The 25,656-nt window shown below is 43.4% G+C and overlaps 1 protein-coding gene across 1 annotated transcript in view; it reads left to right on the forward strand.

Annotated features, from left to right (window-relative positions):
* The window catches only part of STAT4 (signal transducer and activator of transcription 4), a 772,166-nt gene that overhangs the window by 413,202 nt on the left and 333,308 nt on the right, over positions 1-25,656 (forward strand). The window contains exons 16-17 of the mRNA XM_085648785.1: positions 1,462-1,560; positions 20,991-21,126. Of these exons, the coding sequence (XP_085504911.1) occupies positions 1,462-1,560; positions 20,991-21,126 (235 nt within the window). The remainder of the gene's footprint in view (positions 1-1,461; positions 1,561-20,990; positions 21,127-25,656) is intronic.

Here is a 25,656-nt window from a genome sequence, read left to right on the forward strand (position 1 = left end):
GAGGAGGTTACAGCCACAGGGCTGTGAAATTCTCAGCCTGGCAAAGTTCAGCTCAGGCAGCCAGGAGCCTGCAAATTTAGCACATGTCTACCTCCTGGTTCTCTGACCTGAACCAGAAAAGTGTCTGTCAGGCTAACATTTACTCAGTCTGACAGACACACACTTTTTGCCTGGGAAAAGTGAGGGGCATGGCCTTTCAGCCCATATGAACAGGCCGTTGGTGATTTCTAGGCGCAATGTGTTGTAGAGGAGTTCCAATCTTTCAGAGAAACTGAAAGTACGACCTAAAGCCTTGATCACAATATCACTACTTCATGTAGGAGAGGAAGCTATTTAAATAAAAAATAGGACATATAAGTAGCATTAAGTTATCAAAAAGCAAAATATTGATTCAAAGTGAATGGACTAGTAATTAAGGAATTTAAATTCTCTGGACCTTGAACTGAGCAACTTTTATTAGTTCTGGCACATGCATCTCAATACTCGAGCTGATGTTTCAGCAAAGTTACAAGTTTAGAGAAAGTGGCTGTTAAAATTGAAAGGCTTGCAATACGTCCCTGAAATATGTATTTTCTGCTATTCATTCTGTTCGCAATGTATAACTGCTGCCATTATTGTATCATAATGGCAGCTGTTATGTTACACTTTATTTAGAACTGGTTGGCTGTCCCCTACTCTTTTAATGCAATCGATTTATCGATGCATCCAAATCCAAGGTAAATATTTCAATCTTAAACAATCAATCATAAAATGATCTCCATTGCACACCTTAGAAGAACTCACTAAAAAGAGGACTACAATGTCAAAACCTAGTATTAACAATCAAAACGGCTGAAAAATGACTTTGAACAAAGGAATAAGCGGATCTACTGCACAGCCTAGGTTGATTGAAAAGCAACAATTACATTAACACAGACTAGACAAATATTTTTTTAAGACCGCCAATTTCATTCTATTTGTTGAGTTTTTTAAGCTCCTTCAAATTCCCTCTCAATGTATGAAATCATTTGAGGAATAATGAGACAGAAATGTGTGCATCTTACTTTGTACAGTATCACGTTTGTTTTGCCATGGTTTCATGGCACATACACTGCACTCTGTTGTACTGCAGTGGGACATAATTGGGTGTTTTGTTTCTCCCAAAGAGTTACGTGTGCCAATAAGTGGATTTTATAGCTTCACCCTGCTTCCTTTCAGTAAAATTGCACCCAGGGGAACTTTAGACCAACCATCTACTCCAGCACAAGTGCCCATTTATGAAGTCAATGCCCTAGGCAATTGTCAGACACAAGATACATGTTTGATTAGTTACACTAGTAATGGGGTGATGTTTTGAATAGTTTCCTTATGGGTTTGAAAATTATAATAAGAGTTGTTTGTGTTGGTATTAGCACATTGGGCAAATAAAATAATGCTTCACTGGGCTATGTGCTAAAAATTCATGTGTGTTTTTTTTTCCAGACAAGCTCGCTTCCTCTCGTGATTATTTCCAATGTCAGCCAGTTTCCAAGTGCATGGGCCTCCATCTTGTGGTACAACCTTTGCACCAGTGATCCACAGGTAGGCCTACGTCTCCTATAGTCATTACCATATTTGAGATCCACTGTAGATTTTTTATCTCCTATTTGTCTGAATGTTGTCCAGGTAGGCACATTTCCTCATAGCTAGAAGATTTAGAAATGTGTTATTATTTGGTTAATAGAGAGGCTCTATCATTTCTTTCAGTTTCTATATTTCATAACTCACTATGACATAGCAACAGTTGATAACAAATCTGGTTACCTACTGTTGTGATGTCATAAAGCCTTTTAGGCCAGGCTGAAAGGATTCCCTGAAAGCATGCCAACGCAGCCCCGATTGTGACTGAAAGCAGAAAGCACAGCTGCAGGAGGAAGAAGGAATGCATGGAGGGTGGTGTATACTGGTCAAAGATGCCAGGTAAGGATTTCTTTTTTTTATCTTTGGGACATGGATGCATACCAGAGGCCATGTAATGTATGAACCCACCATTACCCCTCTGCCACTACACAGTACTTTAAAGCAGGGACAGATGATTTTGGGGGCCATACATAACATAAAATTATAGATGGGTAAAAAGTGAATTACGAGAATGTTTTTCCCATTGGGGTTCTGAATGGAATCATAGACAACTAGCACTTTGCTCTCAATGTCTATTTGATGTAACTCAGAACTAGTCGGTGAAAAACAACCCTGTAATTCCCTGTTGCCCATCTATAATTCCATCTTTTGTGTTCAGACTGACCCTGTTTGTCTGGTGAAGATGTTGTACGATTTCAATTCTGGCTAAATATTGCTAAAATTCAAGCTTAGCTCACCCTTCCAATTCTGAGTTTTGTACGCATGCCTTCAGTTATATGGTTCCTATGAATTTAGTAGGACTGCATGGCAGAATAAAAAAACTTCATAATACAGAGACTGAGTCTTCTTATATCATTAGTAAATGTTGGTTCGGCTAGCTCACAGTACCGCATCTAAACTGCTAAACCTCCAAAGTTGTAGATGTTGTTGGTAACTTCTAACATGACCACTCTCATTCCCAAGGAATTTGTGCAAACAGAACTAACCCTTTCAATTGACACTTTTGCATGCCCAAGGTGTCACGAAGAAAAGACACAATAATACATTTTCAAATATTCATTGTAAAGATCTAATCCTTGTGAATAAAACATGACCTGCGATTATTAGACAGATGAAACACATCATTGTTAAAACCATTATTAGAATGATAAAAAAAAAAAAAAATTCAACCATGTTAATTGTTTCTAATGTTACTCCTATCTATCACTAATTCCACTACACTAGCGAGAGCATGTTGGGAGTACCCTTCTGCCAGACCCTGTTGGAATTATCTAAACCAATACCTTGTCGTAATGTCTTAGGAAGCCAGCCTCAGTGCATTACCTATTGCACCCCGTCTGAGTGTACGGGCCTGCACACTCCTGCTTGTGCAGCTATCTTTCTTCTTAGAATGAAGGTTGGGACCTACAGAGCTGAATCTCAGTCACAGCTCATAGCAGCTTCCATGATATCTCTGGCGTGAAGTGCCTCTTACAAAGTTCAACACGGACAGTTTAAATAATAAAAAAATGTCCTTAACTCATTCTGCTAGAGATGCAAAATAACATCTTTAGTTAGCCTGGAGAAAAAGAGTTGTCTCCTACGAGCGCACAATAAAGCAAGAACATCGCGTTCTAGCATGTGTGTTCCTGTAACTAACAGTGCAGACTACAGAGCAACAATATTTGCCAAAAATAAAGTTTCTTGTGTTAGTGAAAAACATGTTCAAATCACCATGTTACAAAGATGCCAAAACAAAAAGGGAAAAACTAAAATGGAAGCTAAATATAATCTCTATAACACCCTCCCCACGGTCGGAGAGTATGACTACATTACAAAAGCAATAGCAACAGGTTTATGTAAAAAAAATAATGCGTTTCATATAAACAATTTTACAGCACATGCAGACTCAAAGGTGATAAAGAATGCCAATAAAAAAAAATGTATACTGCAAAAAATGAGAAAGAACAAATTCTAAAAATGCCATTTAATGAGTCTAACAGGTTTCCTAAATGTAGGACGGCATCTCTGCAGACACACCGAAAGAGGTCTAAAGAGCAAGATCCAGGTGATGAAGATAGGCATCGCCAGCCCATTCATAGATGCTGATGGTGACGGTGCCAGGAGTGCAGCATCAGAAGTGTGCCCAGATGGCAGGAAACCTGAAGTTGAAGGAGCATCTGCCATTCGCGAAAGCGGCTCATACTAGGCATCTTGCAGCAAAGGAAGCAGCGTCACTTTACAACACAGCTTATGCGACCGCAAAGGATGCTCAAGCAGATTTATATCTCGAAACTGAAACAGTTGCGTAGCACTCGAATGAGCACCATAGACAGTGAAACATAGGCTGCACCCTCTGAAACCATACGGCCGGAAGGTCAGAGTCCAGTGTTCCTTCAGTAACAGTAATATCGACTCTCCAAAATACTGTATCATGTGTTCACGGCACAGAAGGACATGTGGCAGTCACTTTTCCAAAAGGCTTCGTTGTGGGACATCTATTGAGAAGCAACAAAAATAGAACTAATGCTGCAACAAGGAACAATAATACCACTGGAATGCGTCCAAAACCGCTTGAGAATAAGGAATGCAAAAAAGACGGTATAATTCCAAGCAGAGTCTGGAATGTAGTAACAAGTCCAGACCCAATCACTTTAATAAAGTGTGCCACTCCACTGAGGTTAGAAGCATTGAAATATGGTGTAGAAGGTGAACAAAATGCTGTGGCGATTGAGTTTGTAAAAGTGTTTGCACTTATGATGAGGAACGTGCTACTTGGCGATCAGAAGTTTCCTGGACAGATGCAAGAGCCACATCTTTTATAAACAATAAGGCATTCAGTCTGCTTAATCAGTCAAAGCTTAGTTCAGCTACGGAGACCTTGAGCCAGAAAGTAACTTCCTCAGTAGAATGTGTAGGAGGATATAAACATGCATACATCAAGTCACCACCGTGGAAAAAGTGACCACTTCATGGACACTTAGTTTCATCCCGCAACAACTTTGATCATTTCAAATGAAATAGCTCCCATTAGGGTAATTTCTCAGCAAACCAAAGAGTGATTCAAAGAAGTTCCACGTTCACGTAGACTAACAAACCCCCCTCTGTGCTTGTGTGTATGCATCTGTCCTGAAAAGGGAGGAACCAAGCTTTGTGTAAAAATTGTGCATCTATGTTCTCGTATCTGCCTACTTGAAAATGCCTAAGACATGATGTGAAATGAAACGTTAAAATGGAAAGAAAAATTAAACCATAAATAAGCCAGAGGGCAAATGGGATTTCAGCAACCGAAAAAGTAATCTTTCTAAATGTTCAATATTAAGCATAATGTAAGTGGCTTCCTTTTTATTCATTATTTTTTGCATGCATGCATGTCAAATTATAAGGCAAAAACAACTCAATTGCATTCTAATAGTTCCATGGCACTCTATTTGATTTTAAAACCTGCTAAGTCCAACTCAATTGCAAAATCAATCATAACTGACTCTGGCAATGTTGAAGCATGGACATTTCATTTTCTATGATATTGATTGCAGATGAAAAACATTATTCAGTGAATAAATATGAGTTGACAATGTGGTCATCCCATTATCAACAAGAAGTAAAGCTTTTTCAAAATTTTCCTGATGACTTTGTCTCAACCGTTCAGCAGCTTCTTTTTGAGAAATGTTCTAAATGTCATTGTTACTGGCATATATAAAACTTTTAGAATGAGAAGATCTGTGACCCAATTGAAAATCCTGTAAATCAGTATTATCTGAAAGGAGGGATAAGTGGTCTTTAACTGCTGACAAGGTTCCACGTTCTAACCATTGCTGGCATAACTTCCCTACACTATAGGTAGTGACGACCCCAGAGTGTTGTGATTGAATATACCGAGGGTCTGGCCTACTTGCCTTCAACCCAAGGGAAGATTTGAAAAAACAAACATTGCACCAATTGATATTAACTGGCCACAAAACCCACCCATCTGAATCAGAAAGTGAGGAACTGCACCATTTCATTAAGCTGCTCTACTGTGAAATGTGCAAACTGTTGCCAGTTACCAAACCTCGCGATAGAGGGGAATTCTTGGTGTATTTGAATGCTAAGCATTGGCAAGACATGTAGTCAGTTGCACCGTTTTGTTTAAACACAATCATTTAATGAGGGATCAGACAAGGCCCAAATAAAGCATCGTGCCTTGGACCTGCCAGTAACGTGTTCCCCAAACAGATTTCAGCTCAATATTATTTTTCCAATACACATAACCCTGTAGGGCTATGAATGAATGAATGAATTAAAGAGCATTTGTAGAGTGCACAGCAACTCAGAAAGAGTGTCCTGGCGCTGAAAAGACTCTATCAGACCCACTGCTGCCCCCTGGGGCGGGAGACCGGGAGTTAGTTACGGAAAAGCCAGGGTCTAAGCATTTTCCTGAAAACAGTTACGTCGGACACCTTCCTAGTAGGTTCCAGGCTCGGGCTCCATGCAACCGAAAGGAACGCCACCGGAGCGGGCGCGGTGTATCCTGGGGATTGATGCCAGGTTCCGTGTGGAGGACCTCAGGGTCGTGCGTGACTTTCCTTCTGAGATACTCCACCCCGTTTCCCTGCATGGCCTTCAAGAAGAGTACCAAGGCCTTAAAACTGATCCTTTTTTTTTTTTACAGGAAGCCAGTGTAAGGCCTTGAGGTGAGGAGAGATATGAGTCCTAGGCTTGAGCAAAAGGACAACTCTTGCGGCTGCATTCTGGACCACCAGTAAGCAGTTAAGCAAATATTCAGGGAGGCCCAGGTACAGGAGGGTTGACGTAGTCCAGTCTGGAAATGATAAATGCATGGACTACGGTTTTCCTATGTTCAAGAGGCAGGAGGGGGAGAAATTTTCCAAGCATCCGTAAAAGCCCAAAACAGTAGCTGCAACAAACTGGACCTGAGATCTCATCGAGAGGGTGCTGTCCATCATGATGCCCAAATTTAGAGCAGAGGGAGGAGGTGACATATCCGATGGCCACCAGAGTCTCCACTGAGCCACGGGTGGGTAGCCAAAGAAGATGACTTCAGATTTCTCAGGATTCCATTTTTACTGGTCCTTCCTCAACCATGAGAACACCTTCGATAGACAGGAGTTAATCTTTTCACCTTCATAGTCAGCTCCCTTGTCGCAGGTAAACAGGAGCTGCGTGTCATTCGCGTAAGAGATCATTTTAGCGCCGCAGGCTTCTGCCAGTGGAGCCAGGGAGGCCATATGTAGGTGGAAAAGAGTGGGACTCAGTATCGAATCCTGAGGAACTCCGACTTTCATGCCGGGGACTGGGGCCGCGAAGTGGGGGGTTCAGACTTTCTGGCATCTATCCTCCAGGAAGGAGGAGAACCACTTCAGAACGGTGCAGCCTATACCACAGTCCTGTAGCCTGTTCAGAGTGCGGTATGGTATCAAAGGCTGCAGAAAGGTCTAATAAAATCAGAATGCCTTTCCCCCCCAATCCAGCTTCTCCTTAATAAGCTCAGAAATTTTGAGTAGGGCAGTCTCTGTACTATAGTTGATTCTGAAACCTGACTGGCTCTGGTGTAGGAGATTATTTTTTTCAGCGTAATCAGAGATCACTGAATTTATATATTTCGCAAGTCCCTTGGAGAAAAATGTTAATAGTGAGATTGGTCTGTAATTTGCTGACACACTGTGGGGTCTAAAGAGGGCTTCTTAAGTAACGGGAGAATTTGTGCACTTTTCCAAATACTAGGCATGTAGCCGGTCGTAAGGAAGGAATTAAGTACCTTGTTTGCCACAGGGTTAACAGAGGTGGCCACCGAGGCCAACAGATTAGCAGGGCAGGGGTAAGAAGGGGACCCTGACTTCAGATTCTTGATGATACCCAGGGATACTACTGGATGAAGCAGAGGAAACTGTACGAGTGTCTGGCCGTCGGTAGGTTGCTCCTCCGGTGATAAATTGTCCGCGTGCTCATAGTCCACAGGGGACTCCCTAGAGAAGGAGTCCTAAATAGTCATGATTTTGTCATGAAAGAAAGACGCAAGTTGGTTTGTCCATTCAAGAGAGAGGGGTAGAGCCCTGGCAACAGGAAACTGGGCAGAGAAGGCTTTCATGATTTTAAAAATGTCCTTGCTTTTGTTGCAGGATGTCTCTATTTTAGCTTTCAGATAGCTTTTTTTGGCATCCCAGATTTTAGAGTAATGGGCTTTTTAAGGCCTGTTTGTACTAAAGTTTATTGTCCGAATTAAAGTTTTTACATCACTTCCTTTCAAGGTGTTTGCAGGCACTTTTGCTCAGTCTCAATAACTCATTAAACCAGGGGGCCTAAAGTCTGGCTTTCTTGGGGGTAGGAGTGGGCATGGGGGCAAGTGCATGAGCGCATTGCTGCACCCAGGTCTCGAGATGTAGAGCATCTCTCTCAGGTTCGTCACATAGCAGCGGAGGGTAGGTTTCCAGCGCCTCACTCAAAGTAGATGGAATGACCCGAAGGAAAGGTCTTTGAGTGTTTACCCACATTGTAACGGGGGTCTGACGGCCCCTTTCCAACCTGACCACCCTGAAACTAATAAGGTAGTGATCCGACCACACTAAAGGAAGGGGCAGATCCACCTAGAGCTCTGAATTGGAAAATATTTGGTCGAGGGTGTGGCCCTTAAAGTGTGTAGGGTGGGAGACATAAGGGAGCAGGTTAAAAACAGCAAGGGACTCGGTCAGGAAGATGACCTCGGGCTCAGTGGGTTTGCCCAAATGGATAATAAGGTCATCCTGTTTTGAAGATTAAGGGCCTAATTACGAGTATGGCAGTCCTAGGACTTTCGAACTGCCGTGGCGGTCTGACCACCACCACCCCTGCAGGTCCGGCTGCCTTATTTGGAATGTGGCAGTCGGACCTCCAGAGGACGCCGCCTCTGCCGGGATCCAGGATCCTGCGGCGGTGGTGGTATGTGAAGGGGCAGGAATATGCTGCTGGTGCTGGTGCCAGAACTGCCAAGTATTATCCGAGTTTTATTTCCATTGCCCATTTCATGGCAGTGAACCCACCATGAAAAGGGTGGTGGACATGCAAGTAAGGGGGCCTAACAGGGCCACTGGGAAAATTTGCCCTTGGAGGTGTGTGCGGGGGGGGCACTTGTTCTGCCCTCCTATTCTTGCACCTATGTTCCTGTACTGTGTGACATGCAGGACATGGTGCATGCCACACCATGCAGGAATTTGCGAAGGCACAGTCATGGTGGAGGTCTGCATGTTAGGCTCTCCTATGAGCCTAATAGACCGCCACCATAACACCAATGCCGCACCGCTGATCATGAATTCAACTCAGTATCCGGCGGGCAGCTGTACCATGGGCGTGGTGGGCGTGGTGGGCCTCCTGTGAGTGCAGCAGTCACGGTCTCACAGGAGGACCGCCAAACTCGTAATCAGCCCCTAAATGTTTTTTTTTTTATAATTTTTTTTTAATCCTCATTCACCTCAGTTGACAAACAACAGGGTGTCGTTACCGTTACTCGGTTTTAAGGAGACGTAGGCAATCAAGATGGACCAGGAGGAGACGCCCTGCCTACCGGTAAACAACAGTCCCAGAGAATGTCACTGGCCCCCTTTTTTAGAAGGGGGTGGTCTCACTCTCCTCCACTTTAGATGCAACCGAGGACTGTTTATGTTGGCCTATTAGAAGTGGATTCTGAGGAAGGGGCCCAACGCAGCCAGAGAGTTTTCAAAGAGGGCTAATCATAGGATCCAAAATTATTTTGAACGTGACAGCATAACAGCTCCAACACCTAAATTATAATCTCCCAAAACAAACTAGCGCTGAGACCAGCTTTATAAACAATGCCATAGTGCTTTCTATTTGCTCTTCTGCAATCTACCCAAATCAATCTTAGATGTTTTGAATAAAGAGGACAGCCACTTTGAATGTGTGGGGATTCCAAGCTGTGGGAACCCATCCGATTAGGTGTTCATACGGGGCAGGACCCTTGGTGGCTGTGTGACTACAGGGCTACCCTGAGTGTAGCGGTCCCACATGATGTTTACCCTCTCCTAAATTAGGATGGAGTGATTTCAATGGCGGAATGACATTATAATAAGGAGCAGCTATCTGCCCTTAACATATAATAGTGTAGGGAATTTCTTTCTTTTTTCCCTAATTTCACAGGGGGCACAAGCCCTGATGAATGTCCGTGCACCCTTTACGGGGCATTAAGGACAGAAACATGTTGGCAATAGGGTCCTAGGACCATAATAACCCTAGAAAACCCTTATCTTTATCATATTTTTAACATCAGTGCCAAACCCAAGAATAAAGGGATACTGGGGTTTGACGCCGATTTTTAATCTTTATACCCCCTGGCCAAAAAAACATCTCATCAAGTGCTCCCTGAAATATTGGTCGAGCCCACCCTGACCGTTAGACGTCGGGGTGTCCCAATGATGAAGCATGACACCACTAGGGTGTGTGAGGGAAAATAATAACAAAAGGACTTGCTTCCTTCCCCACGCCTAGGTGGTGTTATTTTCTTCAAATAGGGCATACAAACACTTGTACTGATAGCAAAAAAGCTCTTCTTTTGCCTACTGGTCCACTTTGGGAGTACCTATAGTGATATAGTGTTAAAACACGGGAGGGTGTACTCCCTCATCGAGTTCCTCTCGGTCCCTTAACCTAACTAGGGACCTTTCCTTATATAGGTTTGTGTATTGTGTGGTGCAACTTCTACCCATCTCTTACAAATTTCCCTCCTAGCTAGCAGGATTGCGTAAAAAAGAAACCCCGTAGCAGGGCCCGTTACCTCGCTAGATATGCCAAAGATGATCAGGGCAAGAGAAATTTGGATTGGGAATCCCAAAATATCAGCTATAGTTGCCCCTACTTTTCCACAATATTCTGTTATCACTGGGCATTCTTTAGATATCAGAGGCACTTTCTAAATCACACTTCTTGCAGCTAACTGGGAGTCCCTTCAATATTTTAAACAATCTTAATGGATATAAGTAGGCCCTGTGGGTAGTGAAATAGTGATTCCTCCTGAGCCAAGCAGGTTTTACAGCTGAGAACAGGATGTTAAAGGAACTTTGCCACAAGTCTTCCCATTGTTCATCTGGCATAGAGGCTCCCCACAGTTCTTCAGCTAATTTAAACTCTCCATTAATAGCTTCCTCTATGGACCAATAAAAAAAGGAAACCTCTTCCTTTCCCACCGGTCTTATCACTAGTTGCTCCTCAAGGGCATTTCCTGTGCCTATGGTTTTTTTTTAGGTTCTGGGCCCAGCTCTGCAACTGTAGATATTTAAGCCTAGACATGCTCTCCTCTAGCCTATTGTGGAGTGATGACCATGATGTAAGTGAACCGTCAGATGCCAGATCCCCCCACACCTTTAATCCCACTGTTCTAAGTGGTGTAGCTAATTTACCTTTCAGGCAATCCGGAACCCCTGAAGAATCCCACAAGGTGGCCCAACTAGAAAAGTAATTAAGATCAGTGCATTGCTTAATTCTTGCCCATGCTCGAACCACCCTCAATAGAAATTTCAACCTGATCTTTTTGAAGAACCTCTGATCTCTATATTTAAAGAGGAATCCCTCCTGTGACAGACCCACACCCTTTAGCATAGCAGAGAACATGACCCCCACCCCTGAATGATCTGGGGTTTTCAGCAGCATTCTTGAGTGCAACAACTGAAAAGCCAAGGCATAGTACTGCAAGAAAGGGGGTGCAAGACCCCCTTTCTCCCTCCTACGCCTTAGCTTCTGCCAGGCTATCCTCGTGGCCCTATAAGCCCAAACGAAGGAGTTGATTGCTTGTTGAAGCTTATCTATCGCCAGTTTTTCAAAATGTAAAGGAATAGTGTTAAAAAGAAAAGTGATTTTTGGTAGTATGACCATTTTGATCAGATTAATCCTCCCTAGAATGGTCAATGGGCCCAAGATTTCATTAATTTCTGGCATTCCCTAGAAACATTTACCAGGTTATTCCCTGAGATCTTATCTATGTCCTGAACAATCCTGACACCTAAGTACCTTATGTCACTCTTGGTCTGGTACCAGCACTCCGGTAGGTCCACGACATGATTTCTATTTTTTTCGGCATTAACTTCGTAACCGGAAACCTGCCCAAAATCCTGTGCCACCCTAATGACCTGAGGAAAAGACATCTCCAAATCAGAAGAGAGGATCAGAACGTCGTTGGCATACAGAGCTACCTTCCTCTCCCATGCCCCAAACTTGAATGGTAAAATGCCAGTCTCTTCTCTTAAACGCTGAGCAAAAGGCTCAATGTATAGGTCAAAGAGGAGTGAGGAGTGAGGAAAGGGGGCAGCCCTGCCTGGTACTCCTGGTGATCTTAAAAGGGTTGGACAGTTTGCCATTTACCAGGAGGTTCGACGAAAGGATCTCAGTATATGAGCTGAATAACTCGACAGAATTTTCCACCGAAATTACATTTTTCCATTACTGCCGAGAGATATACCCAATTAAGCCTGTCAAAGGCCTTGGTGGCGTCTAATTTCATAGCTGCAAGAGGAAGCGAAAAGGTGGAAGCCAAGTCTATTGCACCGACGAAATCATAAGTAAGATCAGCTAGTCTCCTGCCTCTCACAAAGCCCTTCTGATCGGGATGAAGGAGATCGCCCACCATTGCTTCCAGCCTGTCTGCCAGGATCCTTGCAAAGATTTTGTAATCTGCATTCAGCAGCGAGATGGGTCTATAAGACCCACAGTTTGCTGGATTTTTTCTGCTTTCAAGATCAATTAAATAGTGGCTTCTCCCCATGAATCCGGGAGCATGGCACCCTCAGATAGTATCCCGTTAAAGAGTGCTGTCAAAGTTGGGATTATTGCCTGACCCAAAAATCTGTACAATTCAGCTTGGAGCCCATTGGGCCCTGCAGCCTTTCCTCCCTTACAGGCAGATATAGCCTTCCTGACCTCTTGCTGGGAAATATCTAACTCCAGATCTTCTCGCTGAGAGGAATTTAGGGGGGTAAGCTTACTTCCACTCAACCACTCCATGGCCGTGGTTCTATCCACTACGCTATATTCTTCGTATAACTCCTGAAAGAAAGCGAAAAAGGCAGCCCCAATCTCTTTGTCTGTGGATAACACTGTAGTTCCTATCCTCGCTATCAATTTGATTTATCAAATTTCGTGTCTTAGCAGACTTGATTTTCACACCAGAAGCTTGCCAGCCCCCTCTCCATACTCAAAATGGGCAAGCTTACTGGCCTCCCATCTTTTTGTGATCCTCATCTGGATAATAGTATTCAACTGATCCTTTAGACTACATAATTTAACCAGATATTCTTGGCGCTTGGCAGGGACAGTCTCACTATTCAAACTCAGCTCAATTCCCTTCATCTCGATCTCCATATGAGCCACCACCTCTTTGTAATGTCTATTTTTATCGCACACCCTGCTTGTGACAGAGCCTCTTCAAAAAGCCTTCCATGCATCCTACACCACCGAGATCTCAGCCGAACCGATATTCATATTCAGAAAACACCCTGGTTCATGAAATAAATACTTAGTTTCAGAATCATCGAGGAGTAAAGAGCGATCAAACGTCCACACCCTTTATTGTACTTTTCCTGCCAAAAGTAAGTCCATCCATACAGCTGCATGATCTGATAAGTGGGGAGTCAAATAGCCAATTTCCTTAACCTTGCCCCTGAGGTCTTGGCTGACCAAAATGTAGTCAATCCTTGACTTATGGCCATATTTGCTGTTATAAAAAGAGACTCCTGGCTGGGAACCCGACCTTTCTCTCCAGATATCACAAGGTCCAGTCTGTGCCATTGGAGATACGTCCGAGACTTGGACAACACGTTAGCTCTTCTGCGAGGGGACTTGTACAGCTTGGGGTTAAACACTATGTTGAAATCCCCTGCCATGATAACTGGGTCTGGAAATTCCAAAAGATTTGAAAAAATTGTTTTCAGAGAGGAGGGGTCATCTTGGTTGGGGCCATAATAGTCCACCACCGTCAGCAAGAAACCTTGAATGGATAATTTAGCAATGAGCCACCTACCACATGGGTCTATCGTTGAATCTAGGATACGAGCGTTTATTTGCCTTTTGATTAAAATAGCTACACCCCTGATATTTGCACTCTGATTGGAACTAATCAGATGTTCGACCCAGTTTAAATTTTTGAAAATTCCAGACATTTCTTCTTTTAAGAGGTGGGTTTCCTGAAGGATAATGAACTGCGCAGGAGAGTCTTTTAGATACTGCAGAATTCTAGCCCTCCTGGTTTTCACTCGCAGACCATTAACGTTCCAGGGTAAAAACTGGATGTTGCTCATGGAGGTTTAAACACCAAAACCGTGGGTGTAAGTCTCCCAAAGAACTGATCCCTGACCAAACATGACAAAATCAAGCTAAAAGGCGAATGAGAATTTTTTTTGTTTTTTAAACAATGATCCCCACCCCGTGCTTCCCCCACTTCCCTCCAACCCCACCTCCCTCTAACCCCCCTTGGAGTACCCTTCCCCCATTTACCTGGACTGATAGTCCAGATTCTGCCCACGGGGCAACCTGCTTTGTCCCTACATAGTCAAGTGCTAAAACAAGACAAGAGGCTAGGACCCTAAGACCCTACCTCCAACAGCACTCTAAATGTAACCTCATAAGCTTGAGTTAATTAATAAACCAGTGTTTCTTGCTTATCTCTCTGGCATCTAATATCACAGGGAACTCAAGACCTCAGGTAGGTTTAGATCCACCCTCAAAGACCCCGGGGAACCTAATGAGAGTAATATGTATGATGCTCAGTAACAAATCTATTTTGTAACTTTGCCAAGGCTGTCCAAAAGCTCATCTGCCTCTTGCACCGATGTTATGTTATATATCTTATTGTTATGCATGACTTTCAAGTGTGCAGGGAATTTTAGCTGGGCAACGGCACCAAGTTTCCTAAATCGTCCAACTTCCTGACCAGCTCCCATTGCCTGTCCAGAGTGACTCGGGTTAGGTCAGAGCGGATTTCATAGGCAAAGTCTCTGGGTTTCAGAGACTTTTGCTTTAAGGCACCATTAAGACTCTTTTACTTCAAGGAGAAACTGAGGAAATTTATGAGAATCTTCCTAGGCTTTGTCCGATTAGGATGTTTCCTGAAGGGACCCTCTGTATGTCCTTCTTCAGGTCCTCCTCAGATTCTTCGATCGGAACTGATTCCTTAATAAGGGTTGCAATGAAGGACTTAAGATCCCCCCCTCTCCCTTCCGGAACATTCAAAAGACGCAGATTATTTCTACGCGAGTTGTTTTCTAACATCTCGAGCCTGTCCCGGAGTACCACCTCTTCTCTCTTGAGCAGTGCAATATCTGTTCTGGCGGCTCCCAAGTCTTCTCTAAATAATTCTCCCACTGAACTTTCCAACAGCACTGTCCTGGAATTTAGGAGATCGATTTTCTTCTCTAACGATTCGCAGAAAAGCCGGATCACCCCTTGGTTTGCCACGGAAACAGAAAAGCCCTTCCTAATAGCTACTGAATGGGGAAGAGAAGAGGGCCTCAAGAGACGCCACTGAGGACCCCACAATTCCATGTTCCTCAAAGACTTACCCAGCTCTGTATGTCATTATCTGCCATACTTTAACAGGCTGGGGTTTTCTCTCCCAGAGAGACACAGTTTATATCCAAAGCCTTAATTTGGGTTGTTCCAGAAGTTGCAGATACAGTTTCAGTTGAAGGTTGTGTAGGTGGAAGAGGGCTACTTGCCGTTTTCATTCTCTCCAAAAAAAAAGGGCTTAACTCCAGCTCCCCTTTCGAGCACTTCCTTAGGGTCTCCCCTTGTTTGACCACGTCCAACACTAATGGTTGCACTTTAAAGTATGACCGCAGAGAAAGCATAATCTTGACTCTCGAATCTAGAGGGTTTCTTATAACTCTGCCTGCTTTAATGCTTCTGCCCTTGACCTCGCAATACTGAAAAGAAGAACAGGTACTATCAACGACTGTACCTGAGGTGGCACTCCCCTTCCCCTGAATTACACTGACACTTATATCAGTTTTTCCATCCCGGGGCTGTTTACTGATTTTCCCTTCAGACTTCGCTTTTACCGACCCCTGCGCCCCTCCGCCTCGTTTCTTGCCTCTCCTAATACTTTTTGTTGTAGGCACTGTGTTGTTAACAAGGGTAAAGCTTGGATTGTCTTCCCCCTCCTGACCATCCAGTACCTGCTTCGATGATTTTTGCTGTGACTGTGGCTGTGTGGAGAGTAGCACTAGTTTACTGCTCTCAGGTGCATTGGCAGAGGCTGCAGTGGGATGCCCCCCTCGTGCCCCCCTACACCTGTTCTTGTTCTTGTTGTTGTTGTTGTTGTCGCGGCTGTGCGAGGCATGGAGAGAGTCCACTGTCCTCGATGCAAAAGCACGCCCGACTGCTTCTGAAGAGCAGCCCTCTTCAGTGTGGAAGAAAGTCGTCCTGTGCTGCCTCTGCCAGTATTGGCCCGGGGGAGCCCACGAGCCGCTGCTCTGCGACCCCTCCTCAGCTCCAGGGCGGCAGCAGACCAACGCTGCAAGTCGTTGAACGTGCCAACGCACATCCCCCTGAAAAAAAAGAAGCAGTCCTTGGCCCCCACGAAAGAAAAGGAAGAGGCAAGTGGAAACCGCTAAAATCTGCTGACGAGGGAAAAATGATTCGCAGGTCTCAGCCTCGCTTATACATCAGGCGCGGGACAGAGGTGCCTCCGGCGGCAAGCGGCAGCTTAGCTAGTGGCCGCCATGTTCTCCCCCTAGATCACTCTCCCTAAATGTTATGTATGTATTTATTTGGGACTACAATGTATTGTACAGGTGGGTGTTTAACATTTCAATAGGAAGTTGGAGTTTACATTTTTTTTTTCAGAAAGCCTCTTTTGGTTTATTATAAACCAATTGCTTTTACGTAGATTTCCTTATTTTTCGGGCTTCCCGGAGCGGTTCATTTAAAAAATATGTATTTTTATTTAGTTTTTTTTATGGAACTTACAGACTTTGGATTGGTTCGAGGAATTTCGATTAGATTGTTGCTAGTTTTCCATTTAAACCCTTTTTGTATTTGCTTTCTTCATTTTTCATTTTGTTGTGTTTGGTAAATTTTATATCGTAATATTTATGTTATGTTTGTTATTATTATGTGGTCTAGTTTGCATTATGTGTTGTATTTATTTAATGTTATGGATTACATTTGAATTGGTTAGTTGGCTACTATTATAAATAAATATATATATGTATATACATATATATGTATATAATATTGATGTTTTATTAGATCAATGATTAATAATTTTTCTATTTTTATGTTTTCACTGATGTAATAAAATATTTATATTATTATTAAAAAGACATATTTAGTATGTTGTATTAGACTATGTTGTAAGATTTTGAGGTTTTTGGTAGGTTAATGTTTATTTTAGGAGATTTATTTTAGGAGATAAATTTGGCTATTATTTCTAAGTATTTCACTCCTTTGCTATTTGTGAATATTTAGCTTTGTTCTTTTTGTGATGCTTCAATAAATGTGTATGGTGTAGGTTGAGTACTGCCTAGCGTGGATTGAAAAGCATTAGTGCCATCCTTCCATTGCGTTTGGTTTGACTTACTGTGCCATGGTGCTGTCATAGAGATTCCACCATGGTATATGGAATTTTGCTTGCCATCTGTACCCTGACCGATGTAGTCTGCCTACCCATGTGTCTTCAGATGGACCACGAGGGGACTACATTTGTCTTCATTTAGTTGATAGAAAGGACTTTCTGTTAGTAAGTTATAGTCGTTTACTACCTCTGTGACAGAGACATAGGCTAGTGCTATCATTGTTTTCACTTTGAAGGCGAATTGACTGTTAGTGGTACTACACTTAGGGCCTGATTTTGAGTTTGAATCCGGCTCCGCACCGCCAAACCCGTGGTCAGGCCGCCTGCCAAATTATGAGTGTTTCTCATGCTCGGGGTGTATTCTTTTTACACTCCCATGGCGCCTCAGAAAATGGGCACCGCAATGGGAACGCCAAAACAGTTCCTGCACGGCATGGACTTAAAAGTCCATGCCGTGCAGGAACTGGAGGGCATATACACAGGGGGCAGCACATCTTGTGCCCCCTTGCATGCAACTCCATGCACAGGGGACCCTTTGTTTCCTCTCCACCACAGTTTTCATGGAAGAGGAACAGCCATAAAAACCATGACAGAAAGGAAACATGCAATATGCTTGGCAGGACAGTGGCAGTCCTGCCAAGCATATTGCTGCCTCTACACTGCCACACTACTGCCAGGGAACAGCGGTTCCCTGGTGGCTGCAGTGTGGCAATGGCGGTCCAGCTTCCCTAATTTTAATAGGGTGGTTGGAAGACCTCCACCGCTGCTCCCCTGCAAGTCTGGAGGTCTGTGGCTGTAATGCAGACTGGGTGGAGAACATGCAAAGTGCTATGAATGTTTGGCCGGCCTTAGATGGCCGGCATAACATTCATGCGCACTTGGAGCAGGCAAACCGCTCCTCCCCCTGCTCCTGTGTGAGTAGCCCAGCCCCACCCCACCCGCAAAGTTACAGCAGCAGGAAAACATAAAATGATAATAATACAGAAGTATTATAATCTTATGTTTCCTTTATTTCACTTAGCGGAGGAGTCGCCACTGGTGATTAGGTAAAGTAAAATGTAAATAGTATTGTAAGGACATTATTTATTATAAATTGTTTTATTTATTATGTACTAAAAAGTATATAAAATCTGCATAAATAAAAACATGTATGTGTTGCGAATACGTATGTAAAAGAAATTGTTTCATTTTTGTAAAAATGTTTAGAAATATGAATGTTTAAAAAAATACATTACACGTATTATTTTTTTTAAAAAGTGTAATAAATGTTGTACTAAAGTAATACAAGTTTTTATTTTGGGTTTAAAAAAGTAAATTTGTGTTTAAATAAATGTAAACATATATATTAAATTGAATATGAAAAACTAAATACATTTCAATATAAAAACCATAATTTGTCATTCACTCCAGAGCAAAAAACCCGAAAAAATATATATTTAGGGGTGCCATTTTGAATACTAATGACTGTACATCTACTACTCACACTGAATATGTAACATATTAGGGTAATGGTTGTGGACACTAAAGGGGTCACGCTTACTATTACAACTCTAACATAAATCATTTTGGGGAAGGTGTTAGGCACTACTTACTCGTACTTACTGTTCCAACTCAAACGTCATTTGCGAAACATGTTGGACACTAAAGGGGTCACACTTACTAATCCAAGACCATTCTAAACTAATTTGAGGAAGGTTTTGGACACTAAAACCTTCATATTTACTATTCCAACTCCATCTAAACCAATTTGGGGAATAAGTCAGACACTAAAGGAGTAGCATTTACTAATCCCACCACAATCTAAACCAATTTGGGAAGGTGTTGGACACTAAAGAGGTCGCATCTACTATTCGCACAGCAACCTAAACCAATTTGGGGAAGGAAGGCACCAAAATCTTCGTATTTACGATTCCAACTCAATCTAAAGCAATTTAAGGAAGATGTTGGACACTAAATGGGCCACATTTAGTGATCTAACTCAAATCTAATTTGGTGAGGTGATTGGACACTAAAGGGGTCAAATTTATTATTCTCACACCAACATGAAACCATTTTGGGTAAGGCGTTAGAAACCAAGGGCCTTATTACAACTTTGGTGGTCCTCCAGCACTGCAGCCACCGCGCTGTCCGCTGGAGGACTCCCAAAGCTGTGGTGTGCCTGCCTGCTGGAATACAAGTTTAATCCTGGTCAGGCGGGCTTTACTGCGGTGGTCTCACGATGGTGTGCTGTTAGGCTCATAGGAGAGCCTAACATGCAGCCCGCTGCTGTGATAGTGCTTGCAGCATGTTATTGCATAGTGTGTCATGCATGCCACACCGTGCAGGAACTGGGGTGCAATTCTAGGGAGGCACATGCACCCACAAGCCCAGGAGCAGCACGAGGGCCCTGTTACGGCCCACTTTGTTGCCTCTCCTCCACCCTTTTCATGGTGGGCTCACTGCTATGAAAGGGGCAGTGGACAGGTAACACGTAATATGCTTGGCGGTACCACAGCAGCACCACCAGCATATTGCAGCTTCCTGACTGCTGCACGACTGCCGCAGAATCCTGGATGCCCGGCGGACACAGCGGTCCTGTGGCGGTCTGACCGCTCAACTCGAATACTTAGGGAATCAGTAGATAGATAGAGTGTCTACCAGAAAGAACCTTACTGAAAATAGTACCTCACTGGCAGTCGGACCGACATAGGACTGCTGCTACCATCAGGGATCCATGATCTCTGGCAGTCTTACACCGGTCTGAGGCCCGCAATATATTGCCGCTGTAGCACTGCCAAGCATATTACTAGTTTCCTCACTGCTACAGTTTGCATGGTTTTGAGCCTGCCATGAAAAGTGTGGTAGTGAGGAAACTAGGGGGGCCCTACAGAGCCCCCAGTTGCCTCTTGGCCAAGGTATGCATGTGGGGGGCACGTGATGTGCCCTCCTATCTGTATGCACCCCCTGTTCCAACACAGCATGGACTTCAGAGGCCATGCGGTGCTGGAACTCGCTGTGGCGGTCTCACAGTGCTGCTTTTCTAAGGCTCACATACGAGCCGTTGAAAGGCAACAGCATTGGACAGAGCCCGTAGGACCGCCCAACCTGTACTCAAATCGGAATACACCTGGCAGCCAGACTACGGGTTTGGCGGTTTTGGAGCAGGGTTTTGGCCTGGTGGCCCTCTCCAAGACTGGCAAACTCGTAATCAGACCCTAAGTATTGGTCCATAAATGCTCAGTAGACACGGCGGAGGAATTTGGTCTCTGTGTTCAACAACTAAATAAAATCTGTGACTTTAGCAGTGCTCTTGCAAAGAGAAAGGATTCAAATGCTATAGAAGGCTGAGATTCGCTTGACCCAAAAGCTCATCTTCCTTAGCACGTGTCTTGCAATGGCTGTTATTAGTGAAGAGGCAGATTTTCATTTCTACTGTTGCTTAAATTCCACCTTAGGCCTAATATGTTACATTTCATAATTGCCTTTGACCATCTTAAAGTTTAGATTCATGCCATGCTCAATTTTTATTTGCTTTTCACAATTTATAATGGCCTAAATACAATATGTAAATACCTCTATTTGCTTTTCACAATTTATAATGGCCTAATGGCCTAAATACAATATGTAAATACCTCTCCAACACACATGATAGAGGCATATTTGCTTTGTTGGAAATACATGCACCCTATTGAGCAGGGTGAGCAATGCCAAAATCGCATGGGTGAAATGAGTAGGGCCTTAAACACTGAGCAACTTCATAATTCAGAAAATCATTTAATTTCTCTTGAAGAGGAACATGTACTTGGCATTTTCAATCAGTTGGCATTAAAGGTATTTTTGCTACATCAGATCTGCTTTTGTGACAGCTGTCAATTTTCTACAGAACTTGGCATTCTTGAATAATCCTCCGGCTGCCCCACTGAGTCAGCTCCTTGAAGTTCTGAGCTGGCAGTTCTCATCCTATGTTGGCCGTGGGCTCAATGCTGATCAGCTGAACATGCTTGCGGAGAAGCTGCTAGGTAAGAAAGATTTTAAATTATTCTATGTAAAAAGGAATTGTTTAAACTAAATGCCCTCTTTGTGGTTTTGTTCTGCTCGCGTAAAACCAAACTTTATTGGACAAAACACAAGCAATGTATATAGATTGCATAATGTCCATTTCTGGACACCACATGTAAATCCTTCAGATACTTCTACGTTATTCGATTGACAGACCAAGAGAAGTGGGAGGATTTAAAGCAGTGAGGGAAGTGCGGTTGCTATAGGTCCTCTAATACCAAAGATCAAGCAAATACTTACACAAAAGTACCATAATTTGGCCCTGATTTGTATATAACAGAATTTGTTTACATTCTTTTACATAAATTGGCCAAGAAGGGGGACCTGGGAAGTGAGGGAGGGGGACTGTTAGACCTGACAACCTGGGGTGGGGGTCCACCAAATCTTTTGCCTTCACCAGTCCTGTTTCACTGAATTTGTTTTGTTGGCTTTAGGACATTGCTACCCAGTGCTAAAGTAATTGTGCTCTACCTTAAACATGGTAAAATTGGCTTACACATGATTGGCATATTTAATTTACTTATAAATCCCTACTAAAGTGTTACACTATAGGCCCAGGGATGGTAAATTAAATGCTACAAGTTGGACTACAGCCCTTATTGGCTTATTGTGCCACCCACTAAGGTAGCCCCTTAAAACATGTCAGAGGCCTGCCCTTGCACTAGGCCTGCATAGGGTTCACAGAGTTCCACTACGCAGAACTCCACAAAGTGACCAAAAACCTCTGCAGCACTGGGTGTTTGTCCCGCACTGTAAAAACGGCATGAACGGCACCATGCATAGTGCAAGAAGGCATAGATTCTTTCTGCTGCTCAAGTAGATGTTCTCCTCTGGCGGCCGCTTCCTCAACGCGAACGGAATGTTTCTCAACATAAGCAGTAGTGACCATCTGCGACCGCCTGCGTTGAGACATCTTACCAGAGGTCGTCTGGAGTAAGATTTTCCTCGCTTGCGCTCGCCAACTTAACGTTGACAAGCATGAGCAAGGAAAAAACTTAGCTCTGTAGAGTTTTTTGGAACTCCGTGCTCTACGAAGTGGAATTTCACACCCAGGCCTACCTGCCGAATCGACTTGACAAAATAAACCTTTTTACCAAGCCTAAAACTACTTTTGTAATACAAATGTCACCCCTAGGGTAGGAACTAATGGCCCATATGGCAGGGTGTGTTGTATTTAAAAAGTTGGACATGTATTTTTAAGTCTTACATATCCTGGTAGTGAAAAACTCACAAAAATTTTTTTCCACTACTGTGAGGCCTACCTCTCCCATAGGATAACATTGGCTTATCTTATTACTCTTAATAAAGGATAACTTCTTTTTGAGAGCAGGTAGAAATTTCATATTTGCTGTTTTATGCATTGTAACTGAAAATCCTCTTTAATGGTAAAGTTGGATTTTAAGTAACATTTCTGAAAATGCCACTTTTAGAAAGTCTGCATTTTCTTGTCCTAAAATGTTGGTGCCTGCAGTCTGTTTCCTGGGTTACATGACTAGGCATAGTTGGCCTTTGTGTATTCCTTCCTGACAGTATCACAAAAGGGGACTGATAGGCCATCCTGATTAGATGGGAGGGGCTGAACTGCCACCTTTCACACTTGCTCTTCAATGACACTGCCTCCCCTTAACACAACGAACTTCACACTAGCCTTTTGTGGCCCCAGACACAGCGGAATCAGGGCATGGAGGCATGAAATTCCAGACACTTCTGTGGGAGGACAATTCCTGACATTTATTCTACTTCAAAGCTGGCACTAGGTGTAAGACTAAAACCCTCAGGCCCACTGTTCGGGGCACTGCTGGACCTGTGGATACTACAGAAGAAAATCTGCCATGCTGCCAAAGGACTGCCCTGCTGCTTGAGACCTGCCCTGTTGTCTGAGAAGGACGACTGGACCTACTTCATCCCAGGCTACGTGAGTGACTCAAAGGGCTAATTAGCTGGCATCCTGTTCTTAGCTTCAGGGATACAACAAGCTCCATCAAGCACGTGAAGCTTTGATTAACCTAATTATTTGCGCTACAGCAACCGGCAACACGAGGTCTGCACTTTGTGCTACAGCATAGACAGCCCTTGGTGACCGCCAATGTGAATTTTACAGCTGGACTTTGAGAAGGTAACTTTTTCAGCAGCACTAACCTCATCTCTGTAACTGGAGCACACTCCGTCGTGGTCGGCCTGAACATTTGACTTTAAGCCGGCCTTGCACAACCAGATAACCACAAGTGACGCTTTGCGCTTTGTGCTTTGTGCTTATAGGCGCAATACTTATTTTACATCTTTGAAATCAGTGGCGTAGCTAGCCAGCGGCGGCCCCTGCATTTGCCGCCCACGGCACCTGCATTGAAAAGTGGGTGGGGGGAGGCTGGCGAGATTTGTTACAAGTTTGCCGTACCTCGACTGCCACAATTTAAAACGGGGGAGGGCGATTGCCGCCCCCTAGACGGCAGGTGTAAAGGGAAGAGGCTGCCCCCTTCAAAACTCTTGCGGCCTGGGGCAGCCCACCCCCCTACCCACCCCACTTGCTACGCCATTGTTTGAAATTACATATCCCAGATTTACCGACTAGATTTTTGTTGTTTTGGTATCAAATAATTTAATAAATAATTAAATAGATGGCCTTTGAAGGGTTTTCTGGGTCGGGCGGGTGATGTTTTGGGAACTTGCAGAAGATGATGCAATGTGATACAATGGATCTGTTTTTTCTTTTAGTTTCCTCAATAAATGTGGCGTGTGCCGTGGTGGAGTGGGGGGGGTCAAACTCTGTCTTGGGTTTTTCTTTATCTTTCATATATACTAATACATTTTTTTTTCTTTAAACTAAAAATAATAATTTAATACATTTTTCTAAAATGGTGTGGAATTTCTTTTGTGTTTTGTTTTCAGTTTATCACAGTTTCAGTGCTGCATCAATTCTAAACTCATTGCCTCTAAGTTAAGTCTGACTGCGTTTGTGCCACGCTACCAGAAGGTTAAGCACAGTTAAATTTAGTGACTGTTTGTGATTCACCCTGACAAGGATTATGCCTGTTGCTTCAGAATGGTTCACAGCCCCCTGAACCAAGAACCCAAATTCTTACCGGGATGATTTATTTACCATTTTTCATACGTGTATTAGAGCTATGATACAAAATGACTAGTTGGAATCTCCTCTTATTCACAGCCACTTACACACATACCCACATATAAATGAATGACAGAGGTACCCCTATGACCCCTTCCTGCTTAGGTATGTGGATAGCCATGAAATGGTGGAGAGGCAATTTGACAGCAATGGCTGTCTGTGAATCAATAGAGCCAATAGATCGAATTATAATGTAATTGGCAAAGCCAGGAGACACTGCTATGGTGGAACCCTTGTTTCCAATCCCTATTGATGTAGCTGCACCAATTGAAAACTAAACCCAGACCAATGGCTTACCCTTTTAAACCTAATGTTCTGCCCATCAGTTCATACTGTATGAGAAGTTTCACTTTCAGCAGGAGCTCTGATGTCTCAGGTGAAAGTGGAATCTAACCATGCTCCATATGTTTCGAACTAGCTTCCACAGCAGGAGCGGATAACAGGTAAACATCGTTGTCCTCTGGCCCAAACCAATACAGGATGCTTCAGAGATTTCTGGAGGGGAATTAACCACATTATGAGTAACCATCAACTTTCCCTAGTGGCTCACAGTGCATAATTCTGGCTGAGACTTTTGCCTTGGCCACCAAATCAGAGGCAGGCATTTTGAACCTTGTCTTTTGAGAGCAAGTACAGTTCTAATACAGACCAACCTGAGTTCATGATAAAGGGAATTGGGAAGGGTATGTGGGGGCGATAGTGGGGTTAGGCTCACTTTATTGTAGAACTATATAAAAGGGCTGGGTTAAGGGAACAAAGCTCTAAAGCCATTGAGGTCATGGGTTTATTGGCTGAATGTGGCTAGAGGATCCTCAAGTAAGTTACTAACATTTTATTCAGATTTTAGCAACAGTATTTAGACACGTAGAAGTAACACTCAAATCTAACAGGTCCCCCAACAGTAGCCAGTAATTATTTTTTCAGTTTGGATAAAGTTACAGAAGCCATTGTATATCTTGGCTTATTGTCATAATGAAAAAAATGCTGCAGCTCCTATAAAGGCGAGTAAGACAGGAACACTGTTCGGGCAAGAGAGATCTTTACCAAGTTTAAGACAATGAGCAAGGGCTCATGCAGGGAGACTCCATGAAGCAATCACCAACAAGGGGAGGTAGCAGGCCATTGCAGGGCAGAATTTCAGGTCTGTGAGGCTGCGTATGGGCCCTGGGACCACAGCCTAAAACTATGACATTGATGTGTGAAGACTCCTGGCCCAGTATCACAGGGTTAGCTAGTAAACTTGGTACTTTGTAATTGCCTCCCAGAAGATACAGAGCATATGAATCAGAAAATTTAAGCTTAAAAAGACTCATAGATGGCTGTCATGTGGGGGCAAAGGGACATATCAGTTTGGGTTCAGTGACTA

This window comes from Triturus cristatus, chromosome 3_2, assembly GCF_964204655.1.
Source record: "Triturus cristatus chromosome 3_2, aTriCri1.1, whole genome shotgun sequence".
In the NCBI taxonomy this organism is placed as follows: Eukaryota; Metazoa; Chordata; class Amphibia; order Caudata; family Salamandridae; genus Triturus; species Triturus cristatus.